The following is a 13061-nucleotide window of genomic DNA, read 5'->3' as shown; positions in this document are numbered from 1 at the left end:
TAGATGAAGTCCACAGGCATCTGATTACCAGGCCATTCCCTCTGAGGCAGAGGCTGGTTCCTGCCACGTGCTTTTATGTTGCCGATGTCCTGGCTACTCCATACTTTACAACCAGAGGAACAAACCTCTCCCATCCTTTCCTGATGGAGAGTGGCATAGTGCAGAAGAATGGTAAGATGAAAAACGGTATCAGTGGCAAGAGGATTTCTAATAAGGCTATAAAATGTAACAGTAACAAATATATATATATATATATAAGGTGATTAAATCAAGACTCTTTTATCTTACAGAAACAGGATTATCTTGAATGCAATATATTCTAAAAGCCTGCAACTGAAGAATAATTTTTGGCACTTGCTAAACATTTACAAATATGCCCATTCCAGCAAGTACCAGCTGATCAGCAGCTCTCAGCACTATGTCCATGGCTTTGGGTAGCACTTTTCATTTCCTAAGCTGTATCGTTTCATTTTCAATATTTCTTTTACAAGTAGTAGAGAGAAAGGAGCAATTTAACCTTTTCATATATCATGAGCATGTTAAGCTGTTGCCAGCTGAAAACACTTTCCTTTTTATTAATTGCAAACCAGCTGTCAGCAAGTAGCACTTGTTCTCTACAGGAATTTCAAAACAGATTCACAGTAATTAATGAGAAGGAAAAGTTCAAGCTCACATTAGAGTTGCCTTTTTATTTATTAAGCCACACTGGTGGTTAGATTTTATTTTTTTATCCCCAATGAAAACTGAAATATATGATATTTTAAATTCCCAGCTCCATAGTATCTAATACTCCCTTGTATTTCACAGGTTGAGAGCTCTGTTTGGAGGACAGGGTGGGCAACCATGCCTAGTTTGCAGATTATTCAGCCAGTCTAGTTGTTCATGTACTAGAGCTAGACAACTCATTCAGAGTTTATTGCTAGCAGCTTGACTACCTCCTATCTTTTTGTAGTTTTGTTTAGTGGGGATTCTTCCATAAAACTAATCATTTTTGGATTTATACTGCAGGAGCCAGGCTCCCTATCTGGAATTTACACATATGGTATTGCCAGCTCCTGTCATTAAAATTAAACTAAAAATAAATTTAATTAATTAAGAAAATCATATTGAGTACTGCAAGACAAAACTATAGGCTTCAGAACAAAGGACCTAAGAAAACTCACTCACGTGACCCAACATGAGAACAAGGTAACAAGCATATAGTAAATTCATCCTGAACGAGATAACCCATCTAAATAGCTTTGAGCTTCAGAATACAAATAGAGGCAACACAATTTCAGCTGTTGATTTGCAGTTTTCTTTAGTCTATTAAAAAAAAAAAAAAGAAGACTTAAAGTTGATATAAGCCAAAATGAAAATGATGTAAGTCAAAGTTACCAGTGGATGAATACCTTCGTAGTCTGGGTAATTTCTCACAGATGGCAAAGCAATTGCTCCAAACAGCTTACAATATAAGACCACAATTATGCAAAAGCTTACATGTGTTTGCCTTAACATTGGCTGAATTCAACAGGCTTAGCCTTGAGTAGATCAAAATACCACATTCCAAGTGTTTGTATTTTGCCTTAAATCCTGATACAGCACTTAGGATCAGCACAGACTCAAATCTTTAACTGAGGATTATATTTAGATCCAGGCAAAAAAAAATAAAAAATAAGGGAGTCCTTTTATCCTTCTTCCTCCCCATTCTCTCCTCACTAAGAAAACGTCAAAGGACTACTATTTCAGCTCTCCTGATGTGGGGAGATGGGAGAGGGATGCACCCACAGACCTGCTATCAGAGGTGTGTGCACTACCATATCACAGAAAGCATGATTTTCTCCAAGACCAACACAAGAAAAATAGAATGGATTCAGCAAGGTTACTACCGCGTATTAAGATTTAAGTACACTCATATAACCATAGAATGGTTTGGGTTTGAAGTGACCTTAAAGAGCATCTAGTTGCAACCCCACTGCCATGGGTAGGGGGGGACAGCTCCCACTAGACCATGTCACCCAAAGCCCTGTCCAACCTGGCCTTGAATACTTCAAGGGATGGGGCAGCCACAGATTCTCTGGGCAACCTGTTTCAGTACCTCACCAGCCTCTGAGTAAGGAATTTCTTCCTAATGTCTAATCTAAATCTACCCTATTTCAGTACAAAACCATTACCCCTTGTCCTATCACTACACACCCTGATAAAGAGTCCCTTCCCATCTTTCCTGTAGTCCCCTTTAGGTACTGAAAGGCTACTCTCTGGAACCTTCTCTTGTCCAGGTTGAACAACCTCAACGCCCTCATCCTGTCTTAATAGGAGAGGCGCTCCAGCCCTCTGATCAGCCTTGTGGCCTCCTCTGGACCCACTTTAGCAGGGCTGTATCCTTCTTATGTTGCAGGTCCCAGATCTGAATGCAGTGCTCCAGGTGGTGTCTCACAAAGGTGGAGTAGGGGTGAGAATCACCTCCCTCTAGCTACACTTCTTTTGATGTAGCCCAAGATACAATTACAATTTCTAGTCTGCAAGTGCACATTGCCAGTTCATATTCAGTTTTTCATCCAGCAATACCCACATATACCCAGCCTATATAATCCCACAGAAGTTGGTGGGTTTTGACCTTCCATAGACTTGCACTTGAATGCTTCACTAGTGGAGAGAGAAGAATGTTCTCTCTTAAATGAGTCTAGTCTTCCTTTGACTTTGCTGCTGGGTTGCGTGGTACTAACTCAGTGTACCTACCTTGCTATGAAAAAAAAAAAAAAAACACCAGACAAAAGAGACACGAAATTTTATACATTCCAACAAACAGTTCAAAGCAAGTTCCTTGTATTTGGTGGTATTATAAATCATTTGTGATCTAATCAAGTACAGCTGGAAATTAAGCATATAATTGCAGAGTTATAGACATTCCTTGGATATAATTAGATGCTTTCAGACTGCTCATATGGGGTGTGATTTTATTCTTTGGTTCTTCCATGGGTATTGTATTAACCACGTTGAAGACTGCACACTTTTAGTTTTCCCCTCATAATGTTTTCTTGAATTCACAGCAAGTACCACTCAGCAGATGATCTGTTAACCTCACCTTAAATAGCTCTCGCACAATTAACATAATGTGCCTGTGCTAGCTAAATACATAAAAACTCACAGACACATGCTTTCGTTACTTATGACAAGACCTGACCAGGGAAAATAACTTTTTTTTGAGTCCTTTACTACCTAAATATGTGGGGATTGTGAAATGAATGTCTCTCTCCTTTGTATGCCTGCTCCCACCTGCGTAATGCATACCTTCCTTGAGTGGTACCTACTCTGTGATTACTCAGTGATTACATGGCCCTCTTTCCCACACCTGTATGTGCCCAGGATCTGAAGCTGATGCATGCATGGGACACATCATTTCTGGGAGGCATCTGTTGTATTTTATCCATTGGCTCCTGAAGTATTTTTTGTTCTTTCGTTTCAGCTCTAAGGTTTGATTTAGAGAATGAAGCAGCAGATAAGGGATGAATAAGAAGGTTTGGCAATTAACATGTCATAGGACTGCACAACTTATCTCCTTTGTGATATGGATTTCACTTTGGCAACATTTTAAAAGAACAGACCATTCCAGGCATCTTCTTCTTCATGTTATATAAGGTGTGCTTGTGATTTTGGAAAGAAGGCTAGGAACAAACCTGGGTATTTTTTCCAAGCACCACTGGAAGTGACAAACACGCCCCACTTAACTAGATCATAAATCCAGTGTGTCTTAGGACTGACAGCATCAGTATGGTAAATACACATTTCATTACTTCTGGTCAGCTACCTCCAGGATTTAATTTGCTGGTGTCACAGCTTGAGCGGCTGCTTCATGCCTGTGGGGAAATTTGGCAGGGCTTGTGCATTCAGAACCAAATGATTAGCTCCAACTTCCTTCCTAGTTTATTATTACAAGCTCGTGCCACGCTAAAGCACTTAGGGGAAAAAAAAAAAAAAGCAGGGGGAAGCCACAATGTGATGCCTGTTCACAGTCATTTTCAGAGTGGGGATGAGTCATGCTAGTGGAATTTCCAGCCAATAACCAGGTCACAATTAAAATAAAAAGGAGGGGGAGGCAAGAAGATATATGACATGTCAAATCAACAATATTGAAAGAGTAATAGGAAAATAAATTGTGTGCAGCAGACCTCAGAGTTCTCTTTCTAGAAGTCTACATCTTCAGTTTATTCCCCCATAACAGTCTGAGCTTTACACATGAGGAAGTGATCAAAGTTGCAAAACAGTTATTAATTTTATGTATTTTAGCTTTTGAATGTCTCACTCTGAAACACATTGGGCCTGGACCTGATTATTAAAAGTGCGAATAGTTAAATGTCCTGTTGACTTCAGGAGGCACGGATGTTCATCAACTCCAAAAATAAGTGAGCTTAAGATACCGGGAACTGCATCATGTTCTCTAACACTAGAGAAGTGGAACTAGGGCTGTGAACAAATATGACTTCTGTCAATTCTTACAGCCTTTTGTGAGTACCACGGAGTTTTCAAAGCAGGTATATGAAATCCCAAAGCCAGAGTACATTTTGAAGCTATGGGGGCCTACTTCTCTGGCCAAAGGTACCATTATGATCATCTACTTCATAATGCTGGTCAAAAATAACATCACTGCAAGTATTACAAGATAGTACTTGCACTATTATCCAGACCTCCTGGCTGAAATACTATTTTTTGTGAGTAATTCTACTATACTCATATATATTTTGTTCCTGTGGCCAATAATGCTAATTTTATTCTAAGTCACGTGATGACTTGTTCTAGCCAAGATTCCTCTTATTTAATTTTAGGTACTTAAGTGAAATGACTGAGAGCCAAGATGACCTTTTCAGACAGAGTACTTCTGGATTCATCTGAGATCTGAATTACCTTTGAAAGTGCACTGACCAGCCAAAGGGTCTGTGCTCCTGGCTCAGCAAGATTCCTCCAGTCCTCTGTTGATGGGCACAGTTAGTTCCAGCCTCGTAACAAAAAGAGGGCTGGAATCCAGACTTTCATATCCTGGCCCCTGTTACATGCTTACGGCTGTACCTCCACGGAAGGCACATAAATTTCATAAAATAAATAGCATTGCAAATCACATATAAAAGTCATGTCACAGTATTTCTGCACCAACTTCCTAATGTATGTTGCATTAATGTCATTATCCACTGATGGTGACAAATGATATGGAACAGCAATTACAATAAAAATGGTAAACATTCATTTTTATTCAGAAATCAGAAACTCATATCCAATAAATCTGCTACACACTTGTTGAAAATTTATTGCTTTACTTGAGTTACTGTACAGGGAAAAGAATCAAAATCTGGCCTATTTAAACCATTCCGGTCATTTTCTCTATTTTGTAAAATTTATCCCACCCTGTCTCTGCAGGCTGGAGACTCCACAGGTCTCCACAGGAGGATCCCAGGCACCTTCTGATCTTTTATGGCTAGGAGAAAGGAGTCCCTGAAACACCTTGCTGTTGCAATAACAGAGTCATATGTAACTGCAATAACAGTTTCAAGCAATTTGAATGCATTTCCAAGTAAAAATTAATACTTAAATCTTTAGCCGATCTTTCAGATTCCCACTTTGCCTCAGTCATTACTGCAATATCTTCCTGGCTCGGCTCAATAACACATCTTTCTCAGTTTCACAGCGCTCTTCCTATACTCTTCACAGGATAAAGCAGGAAAACACTTGTATTTTATGCTAAGTATTACAACATCAAACCTTAGACTACGTTCCATACCCAGTCTCTTTACTCCTGTCTCAAAGTTCCTCAATAAAACGTTTCATGTGACTGAAACCGATTCAGTTTTACAGAAAGATGTAAGCAGTCTCAGAAAAAGCCGTTCCTATAGCCATTACCGAAGAAAGATCCTCTCTGAGCACAGATAAGGACTGAGTGGAAATTGCACAATATTGAGGCTTCTTTGGAACTGCTAGCTATCATTATTAGGTCCTATAAATTTAATAAAAAAGTCAAGTCATTCTTATAGCATATGGGGAAGGAATTACGTCCTAAGGTTTTCTCATGATACAGTGAATTCTGGAGCAGGCATAGATTTCACAAGTATTGACCACAAGAGGAAAGGATTGTTTGAAATGGACTTCAAGAATATGAACAAAAATGTTCAGATAAGACTTTGTAAAAGAAGGGATATTTATTCCTACAGATTTTGCACAACACTTCTACAGGTTGTACAGGGAAGTTCCCTTAATAAACATTTCTTAGAATAAATAGTTCATGAAAGAAATGGAAAATCTTATCTTCAAGATTTTCCATGCAGAAAGGAAAATTTTAAAAAGTGAAAAGATAGCAAAAGGAGCAGTTCTCAATAATTTATATTTTATTTAGGTTTACAAACCATTTTTGGCATTCTGCTCTATGAATAGTGTCCTCAGCACTGTTGCTATTCTCAGTCTTAAAAAGCCAGCAATAACAATCTGCTAGTCATATTTTATAAATGAGCTCTAACATTTCTTTGTTCTGAAAGACAGTTTTAAAGGAACAGTTGGTGGGTTTTTTTCCCCTTTTTTGGGGAATATGAACTTGGGAATATGAGGGCTTTTTTTTTTTTTTTTTAATCCAGCAAATGTCAATATGCTATGTACACTCTACCATATTTTGCTACTATTCTAAGGTTAATAATATACTTTAAAGCCATTGGAATGAAATCTTTCTTGACACTATCAGCTGCTATTACAATAACGTTAAGTAAATGCTGGAATGCTAAATACATGAAGACAAATCTTTGCATTCAGTAATGATAATACATTTATGTATCATCTTGTTAATGCATCCAATATTCAAAAAAATATTTCTAAATATATGCTTCTATCCTATCTTTCCAGTGCAAACTGGAGAAGGCAAAACCCAAGCATAGCAATCCAGAGGCCCTGATGTTGACATAGTTTAAAACTAGGTCAGAGCTTCATGGATGGCATTTCTCCCTACTGCCTGATCCTGACTGCCTGTATACGCCCCAACTATGACAGGAATTCACACTTAGGCAGACACTATAGTTTGGTTTCTCTCCACTCTAGATTTTAAGCTTCTCTCTAGTACTAAAATTATGTCAAAAAGAATAATTGTCCTGAAATAAAATATGAATTTGTTCCCCTTTCCCAACTACTAACACTGTCATCTATCCCCTCAGACTTTTACGGAGCATCCACATTTAAAGTTTAATCGTTCCTTGTGGATGTACCCAAACACACACGGATGCCAGATGAACCAGCTGCTTTAACTAAAATGAATCTTCCTTCTTGAGCCTTTATGTGAACAATAGAAAACAAAAATGGGCACAGGAAACATATTCGATTGCCTCAACAATTCCCTTAACTCTATCAGACTGGCCTTTGAAGTGATCTTCTCCAGTCGACATTTGTTCTCTGTCTTTGGGTAAACAGCTAAAACAAATTTGTACCTGCACAACTGTAAAATGATCAGAGGTGTACTTAGGCCAGATTGGAAGATGAGGTCATTAGGTAGCTCTTGTTAAATTCTGAAATGGGTAAGTTAGGTAGAAAGGAAAAGAAAGATTACTTTATAGGAATGGGAGTTCACTGTGCAGTGTGCTCCACATATACATCATCCCAAGCATGCACATACTGCCCATCAGTGGAGATTCAGCACACTGTCTACAAGTCAAAACACAGCCAACTATGCTTCAGTTCCCTCTCCAACAGAGAGGAAATAATACAGAATGGGTCAACTCAGGAAAATGATGACCAAGAAGGCAGAGTGAGAAATTAATCTATATTGGATTTTGAAAAACTTGGATTACAAAAACACATCTCTTTCCATGGAATCAAATCAAACAAGCTTTAGGGTATTTTTCATTTCAAAGTGCCCAATGGGAGATGGGAAGCCTCAAGGCTTCTCCTGGAATACTGGAGGAGACATTTTCTAGATGATATAGGACAAATTCATCTATGTTATTTAGTCCTTCTACTCCTAAAACGGTGGATTCACCTGTGCAAATGACCAAAGTCTGTAATATAAGCTTCCAAACAGCTACTGATGTTGAAATATGAAAGTCATGCAGAAAATTCCTGATGCTCAAAAGAATGTGAAGACTGATGTTGGACCATAAGAAAGCTGTGACCATGACATGATCCATGATGGAGCATGGAGCTGCTGTGCAGCTGAGAAAAACTGGACTGGTGTCAGCCGAACTTCATTTTACATACTCTGGCAGAGCGTATGACAAAGGTGTAAAGACACAGTCTTATGGGTACTATAAAACTCAAAATGCCTTCATTTTAGATTGATGGGGTGTATATATGCCCATTATGTGCACAAGTGAACTAGTTCTTAAAACACAATGCAATGCATTGCTATTTGCAATAACTACAAAGAGCACACAGCTGGGAGGACATTATAGTCTTCTTTTATCTGAGAATCTGGAGACTAAAGTGTTTTTCCAATTCATTTGAAATCAAAAAGCAAATTAGCAGGAAATGGGGGAAGAGAGAAGACTTCTTGTTCCCTGTGGTGTTAATCTATAATACAAGAACAGACAAGGCTCTGATGAATAAACTTCTAGATACGCTCCTGGAATAGCCCCTATCACCTTCTTCCTTAACTCCAAGTCATTTTAATGGGAATAAGGGATTAAAGTTCTATTAAGGATTTTCAAATACTCCATCTCTTCAAATATATTCTGAGACTACTAGAGAGGTTTGGAAATTTGAAATGAGAAGGAATTGATAGAAAAAAATCATTTTCTGTTTCGAGTTTTCTGGTTTCTGGCACTGCAATTTATTAAAATGTACAACAGTCAATCTGATTGACACTATAGGCTCTTACTAACCTTGAATAGCACTGACACAGGATCATAGAATCATAAAAGCATCTAGGTTGGAAAAGGCCCTCAAAATCATCAAACCCAACCATCAACCTGACCTACCAAGTTCCCCCATGTCCCTCAGTGGCACATCCACACATCTCTTAAACACCTCCAGCAGTAAGGACTCCACCACTTCCCTGAGCAGGCTGATCCATTGCTTGACCACACTCTCTGTGAAGAAATCCTTCCTAATCTACAATCTAAACCTCCTCTGGTACGACTTGAGATAAAACTAAACATCTATAAAATTATTTACACTGCAGTATAGGCTGTGAAAAACTGCTCCAGATTTCAATTAAATATATTAAGCAGTTAACTCTGCTCTTCCTGACTGAAACTGTGAAGCATACATTCATTCTCTTCCCGTGTTATCAAAAGAACATGAGGAATTCAGAAGCAGATGTAGGTAAGTTTTTTCTCCATCTAAGCTGCTGACTTTAGTTTGCTCTGGAGCTCAGTTTAGACAAGCAGAATGAGTTGTCTGCTTTATTGCCACTCATTTTAATCTTACTTCCTGCCTCCCCAAGAAAAAAATCCCCAAACACCACCACCTTTTCATCAGAAGTCTCACAGGAGACCTGGCATAGTAAGGTTAAAAAAGAAAAAGAGAATCTAAATCCAGATCACCAGTCTTCTTATTCTGCGCTCTAAAATACTTACTACCTTTCTGCCCAAAGCCATAACCACAGAGTGCACTCCCTCCCTTGGAAGACTGCTTATTTAGGTTCAAGCACAGGTTTATTTTGTTTTCTGATCCAAGTGGAACTTGGTATTAGGCCCTTTGACTACCCTGTTGTGCTGATGTGTTCTCTAAACGGGAAAGGCTGATTTGAGATCACCTGCTGAGATTTTTCATGTTATTTATTCATAGTTCCTACAGCTGAATGTTTTCTTTCTTGCTAAAGTATTTGATGTGCAGTTTTATTTTGCTTTTCCCAACCTGTGCTCAGAGACAAGCACCCAGTGCCATTCCCCTGATTACTTGCAAGAAAGAGATGAACTCTGTAATTCTCCATACAGCACAGGGTCAATTGCAAATCCACACAGAACATTTCAATTGTTACTAGTGCCTGATCTTGAATTCATTTCTAGGATGGCTTTAGGCTCAGCTCAGATATTTGTACTCATTTGATAAATTCCTACCCACAGAAGATTTCTCCATCACATTACTACTAGCAACACACTGCTTGGTGGTCATGAACACTACCAAAACCTCTAACGCTGCAAAAACTCATGGCTTGTCACTGTCACCTTCCCCATCAGGGATAACTCCAGCAAGATTTATTTGGCTGTAGTGCATCAAGTGCTTAGTATTTAGTACAGCTGCCACAGGTGGCCTAGAAGGAAGTAAAGGAGAGGAGCTAATACAAAGAGTTTTGGAAACGGAGTTAGGATTCTCAGCTGAAGGGTAAGGTACTTTCAGATGTGACACATGTTGCTCCACCTGCCCAGAGGAACAGACGGGTCAAGGGAGAATGACAGGTGTTACCTACCAGAGGGATGGCAGTCCACCTTATTGAGTGTCATATGGCTTTCACGAAAGATGTAATTCTGCTACAATGTTCTCTTCTTATCAGGGTAATTGCAAATGCATTTCTGGCAAAGGGCTTCAGCTCCCCCAAGGCTCCATTTTACGGCCAGTCCTCTTCAATGTTTTTATAAACAATTTGGATGTAGGACTAGAAGATGTTTTGAACAAATTTGCTGATGACACTAAACTTGGAGGAGTTGTTGATTCTGTTGAGGATGGAAAGGCCTAGCAGGGAAATCTGGACAGATTGGAGAGCTGGGCAATCACCAACCCCATGAAGTTTAACAAGAGCAAGTGCTGGGTCCTGCACCTGGGATGGGGCAACCTTGGCTATACGTACAGACTGGGCGATGAGACACTGGAGAGCAGCCCTGCGGAGAGGTATCTGGGGGTTGTGGTTGACAGCAAGCTGAATACGAGCCAGCAGTGTGCCCTGGCAGCCAGGAGGGCCAACCGTATCCTGGGGTGCATCAAGCACGGCATCGCGAGTCGGTCGAGGGAAGGGATTGTCCTGCTCTACTCTGCACTGGTGTGGCCTCACCTTGAGTCCTGTGTGCAGTTCTGGGTACCACAGTACGAAAAGGACATGAAACTGTTGGAGAGTGTCCATAGGAGGGCGACAAAGATGGTGAAGGGCCTAGAGGGGAAGACATACGAGGAGCGGCTGAGGGCACTTGGCCTGTTCAGCCTGGATAAGAGGAGGCTGAGGGGGGACCTCATCGTGGCCTACAGCTTCCTCACGAGGGGGAGCAGAGGGGCAGGTGTTGATCTGTTCTCTTTAGTGACCAGTGATAGGACCTGCGGGAATGGAGTAAAGCTGAGGCAGGGGAGGTTCAGGTCGGATATCAGAGGGTGGTCGCACACTGGAATAGGCTCCCCGGGGACGTAGTCACAGCACCAAGCCTGTCGGAGTTTAAGAAGCGCTTGGACTGTGCACTTAGTCATATGGTCTGAACTTTTGGGCAGACCTGTGTGGTGCCAAGAGTTGGACTCGATGATCCTTATGGGTCCCTTCCAACTCGGGATATTCTATGATTCTGTGATTCTGTGATTCTAACTTGCAAAACAGAAATGTCTGCAACTGTGTTTATCAGATCAGGGAAAGAAAAATTCCTTCTACTTCTACTCTAATATACAGCCAACAAATTTGTCCTTCATTGCGATCCACTTGTGTACTACCAACAGAACTTGCTGAAATATTCCATGTACTTCTGTGTGTATACCTAGAGTTTCCTGTTACCTTCAAAGTGAGGATACTTAATGATGTCTTGATCTGAACTTTAAAGCTGAGACTTCTATACATGGTGTGGGATTCCTCTGGCTTAAATTTATCAGTCTAAAAAAATGGGCACCCAGTTTAATCCCATCATAAAGGCCCCCTCTGTACTCTGTAGGGAGAGATGGATCAGAAGAATTTAATTTACCCACTTAAGATTAAACAAACTGCCTTCTGCCAATGCTTTTTGCTTTCTTTGCACCTTCCTTTTAAACACAGAGTCAGATGAGACCAGAATCAGCAGCTATCTGTGGTATGATGGCAGCTGTAACTTGTATTTGTATTGCAATTGTTATGTATTATGGCTGCTAAACTTCTTTGTTTAAATTGATTCTGCAAGGTTTTAATTTTGTTTTGCTATTCTCGTTTCTAGCAGTATAAAAGTACACAATGATCATGACTTAGCAAGGCACATAACTTTAAGCACACAAAAGGTCCTACTCAGCAAAAGACATAAGCATGTTCATCAATCCATTGCCTAGGTGCCAGAGGCCGGCCCCGTGTGCGAGAATCAATCAGGAGATCAAGGTCACTCTTCCTGAGCTGTCAAAGAGCAATAAACCCCTGCAACTTCCAGTTTGTTTTGTGTCTTCTATGAAGTGAGGTTACTAAAAAGTCATTCAAAGCATAATAAAAGTATTGGCTCATTGGGTGAAGCTGAGATCCCTCTTCTGCCAGTTTGATATTCTGGTATTCTCTTCATACAATTATTCTTTGCTGGCTTTTTTTTTTTTCTTTTTTCTTTTCCTCTACTTGGCAGTCATTCAGTGATCAGGGATGCAGCAAACCTTTATAAATACATTCATCTGCCTGGTTCTTAGGCTGAAGTAGCTCAGCAGCAATAGTACGGAGAGCATACAGATTAAACTTCTAGCTGGTTTGGCAAATACAAGCCCTTTGAATGAAGAATTTACAGAAATAAACTTTAGTCATTAGGCTTTTTTTGTATATTTCTCCTTTAATACCTGACAGAGTATGACAATGGCTAGCCTGTCAAGATAAGGCTTAATACACTTAGAGATGAAAGTCAGCTGAGAAAAGTGTGTGTGGAAATCTTCCATGGGAAGTCTGTTCCCTAAACTAGAATGGATTGTAAAACGAAAATAGGTGATCTTAGAACATTATTGCTTCATTTCAGTTCAGGATTCTAATGCTTTATTGTCTCTTCTGGAAAGGATGATTTTATAAAGAGCATGACCTTAAATGAGTCACATGACCTCTTCCAGACATACACCCTGGTAAATATTTACTGAGCTTTATTTCATAGGCATTAACTCACTGTTGATATGAAAAGCTTTTAGGTCACTAGACAATGCAATATATAATATTATCATCGTGACATACAAAAATATGCACAGTTTAAAAGTGATAATGATTTTCCTTCCTAGTTAGCTTCTAG

At 39.7% G+C, this 13061-nt stretch overlaps 1 protein-coding gene across 9 annotated transcripts in view; it reads right to left on the bottom strand.

The window, feature by feature from the left end:
• The window catches only part of PTPRO (protein tyrosine phosphatase receptor type O), a 163904-nt gene that overhangs the window by 67221 nt on the left and 83622 nt on the right, over positions 1-13061 (bottom strand). The window contains exon 1 of one of the 9 annotated variants that reach the window (XM_083831141.1): positions 1168-1182. The exons of 5 other annotated variants lie outside the window; for them this stretch is intronic. In XM_083831141.1, coding sequence (XP_083687267.1) covers positions 1168-1179 — 12 coding nt within the window. In that variant the 5' untranslated portion in view covers positions 1180-1182. Of the gene's footprint in view, positions 1-28; positions 133-393; positions 554-1167; positions 1183-13061 lie in introns of those variants that run through there. 3 more of the 9 variants (XM_083831140.1, XM_083831139.1, XM_083831143.1) reach the window with 3 other exon arrangements.

Source organism: Anser anser (assembly GCF_964211835.1).
Source record: "Anser anser genome assembly, chromosome: 1".
Classification (NCBI taxonomy): Eukaryota; Metazoa; Chordata; class Aves; order Anseriformes; family Anatidae; genus Anser; species Anser anser.
This window is presented reverse-complemented; position numbering and strand designations above follow the sequence as displayed.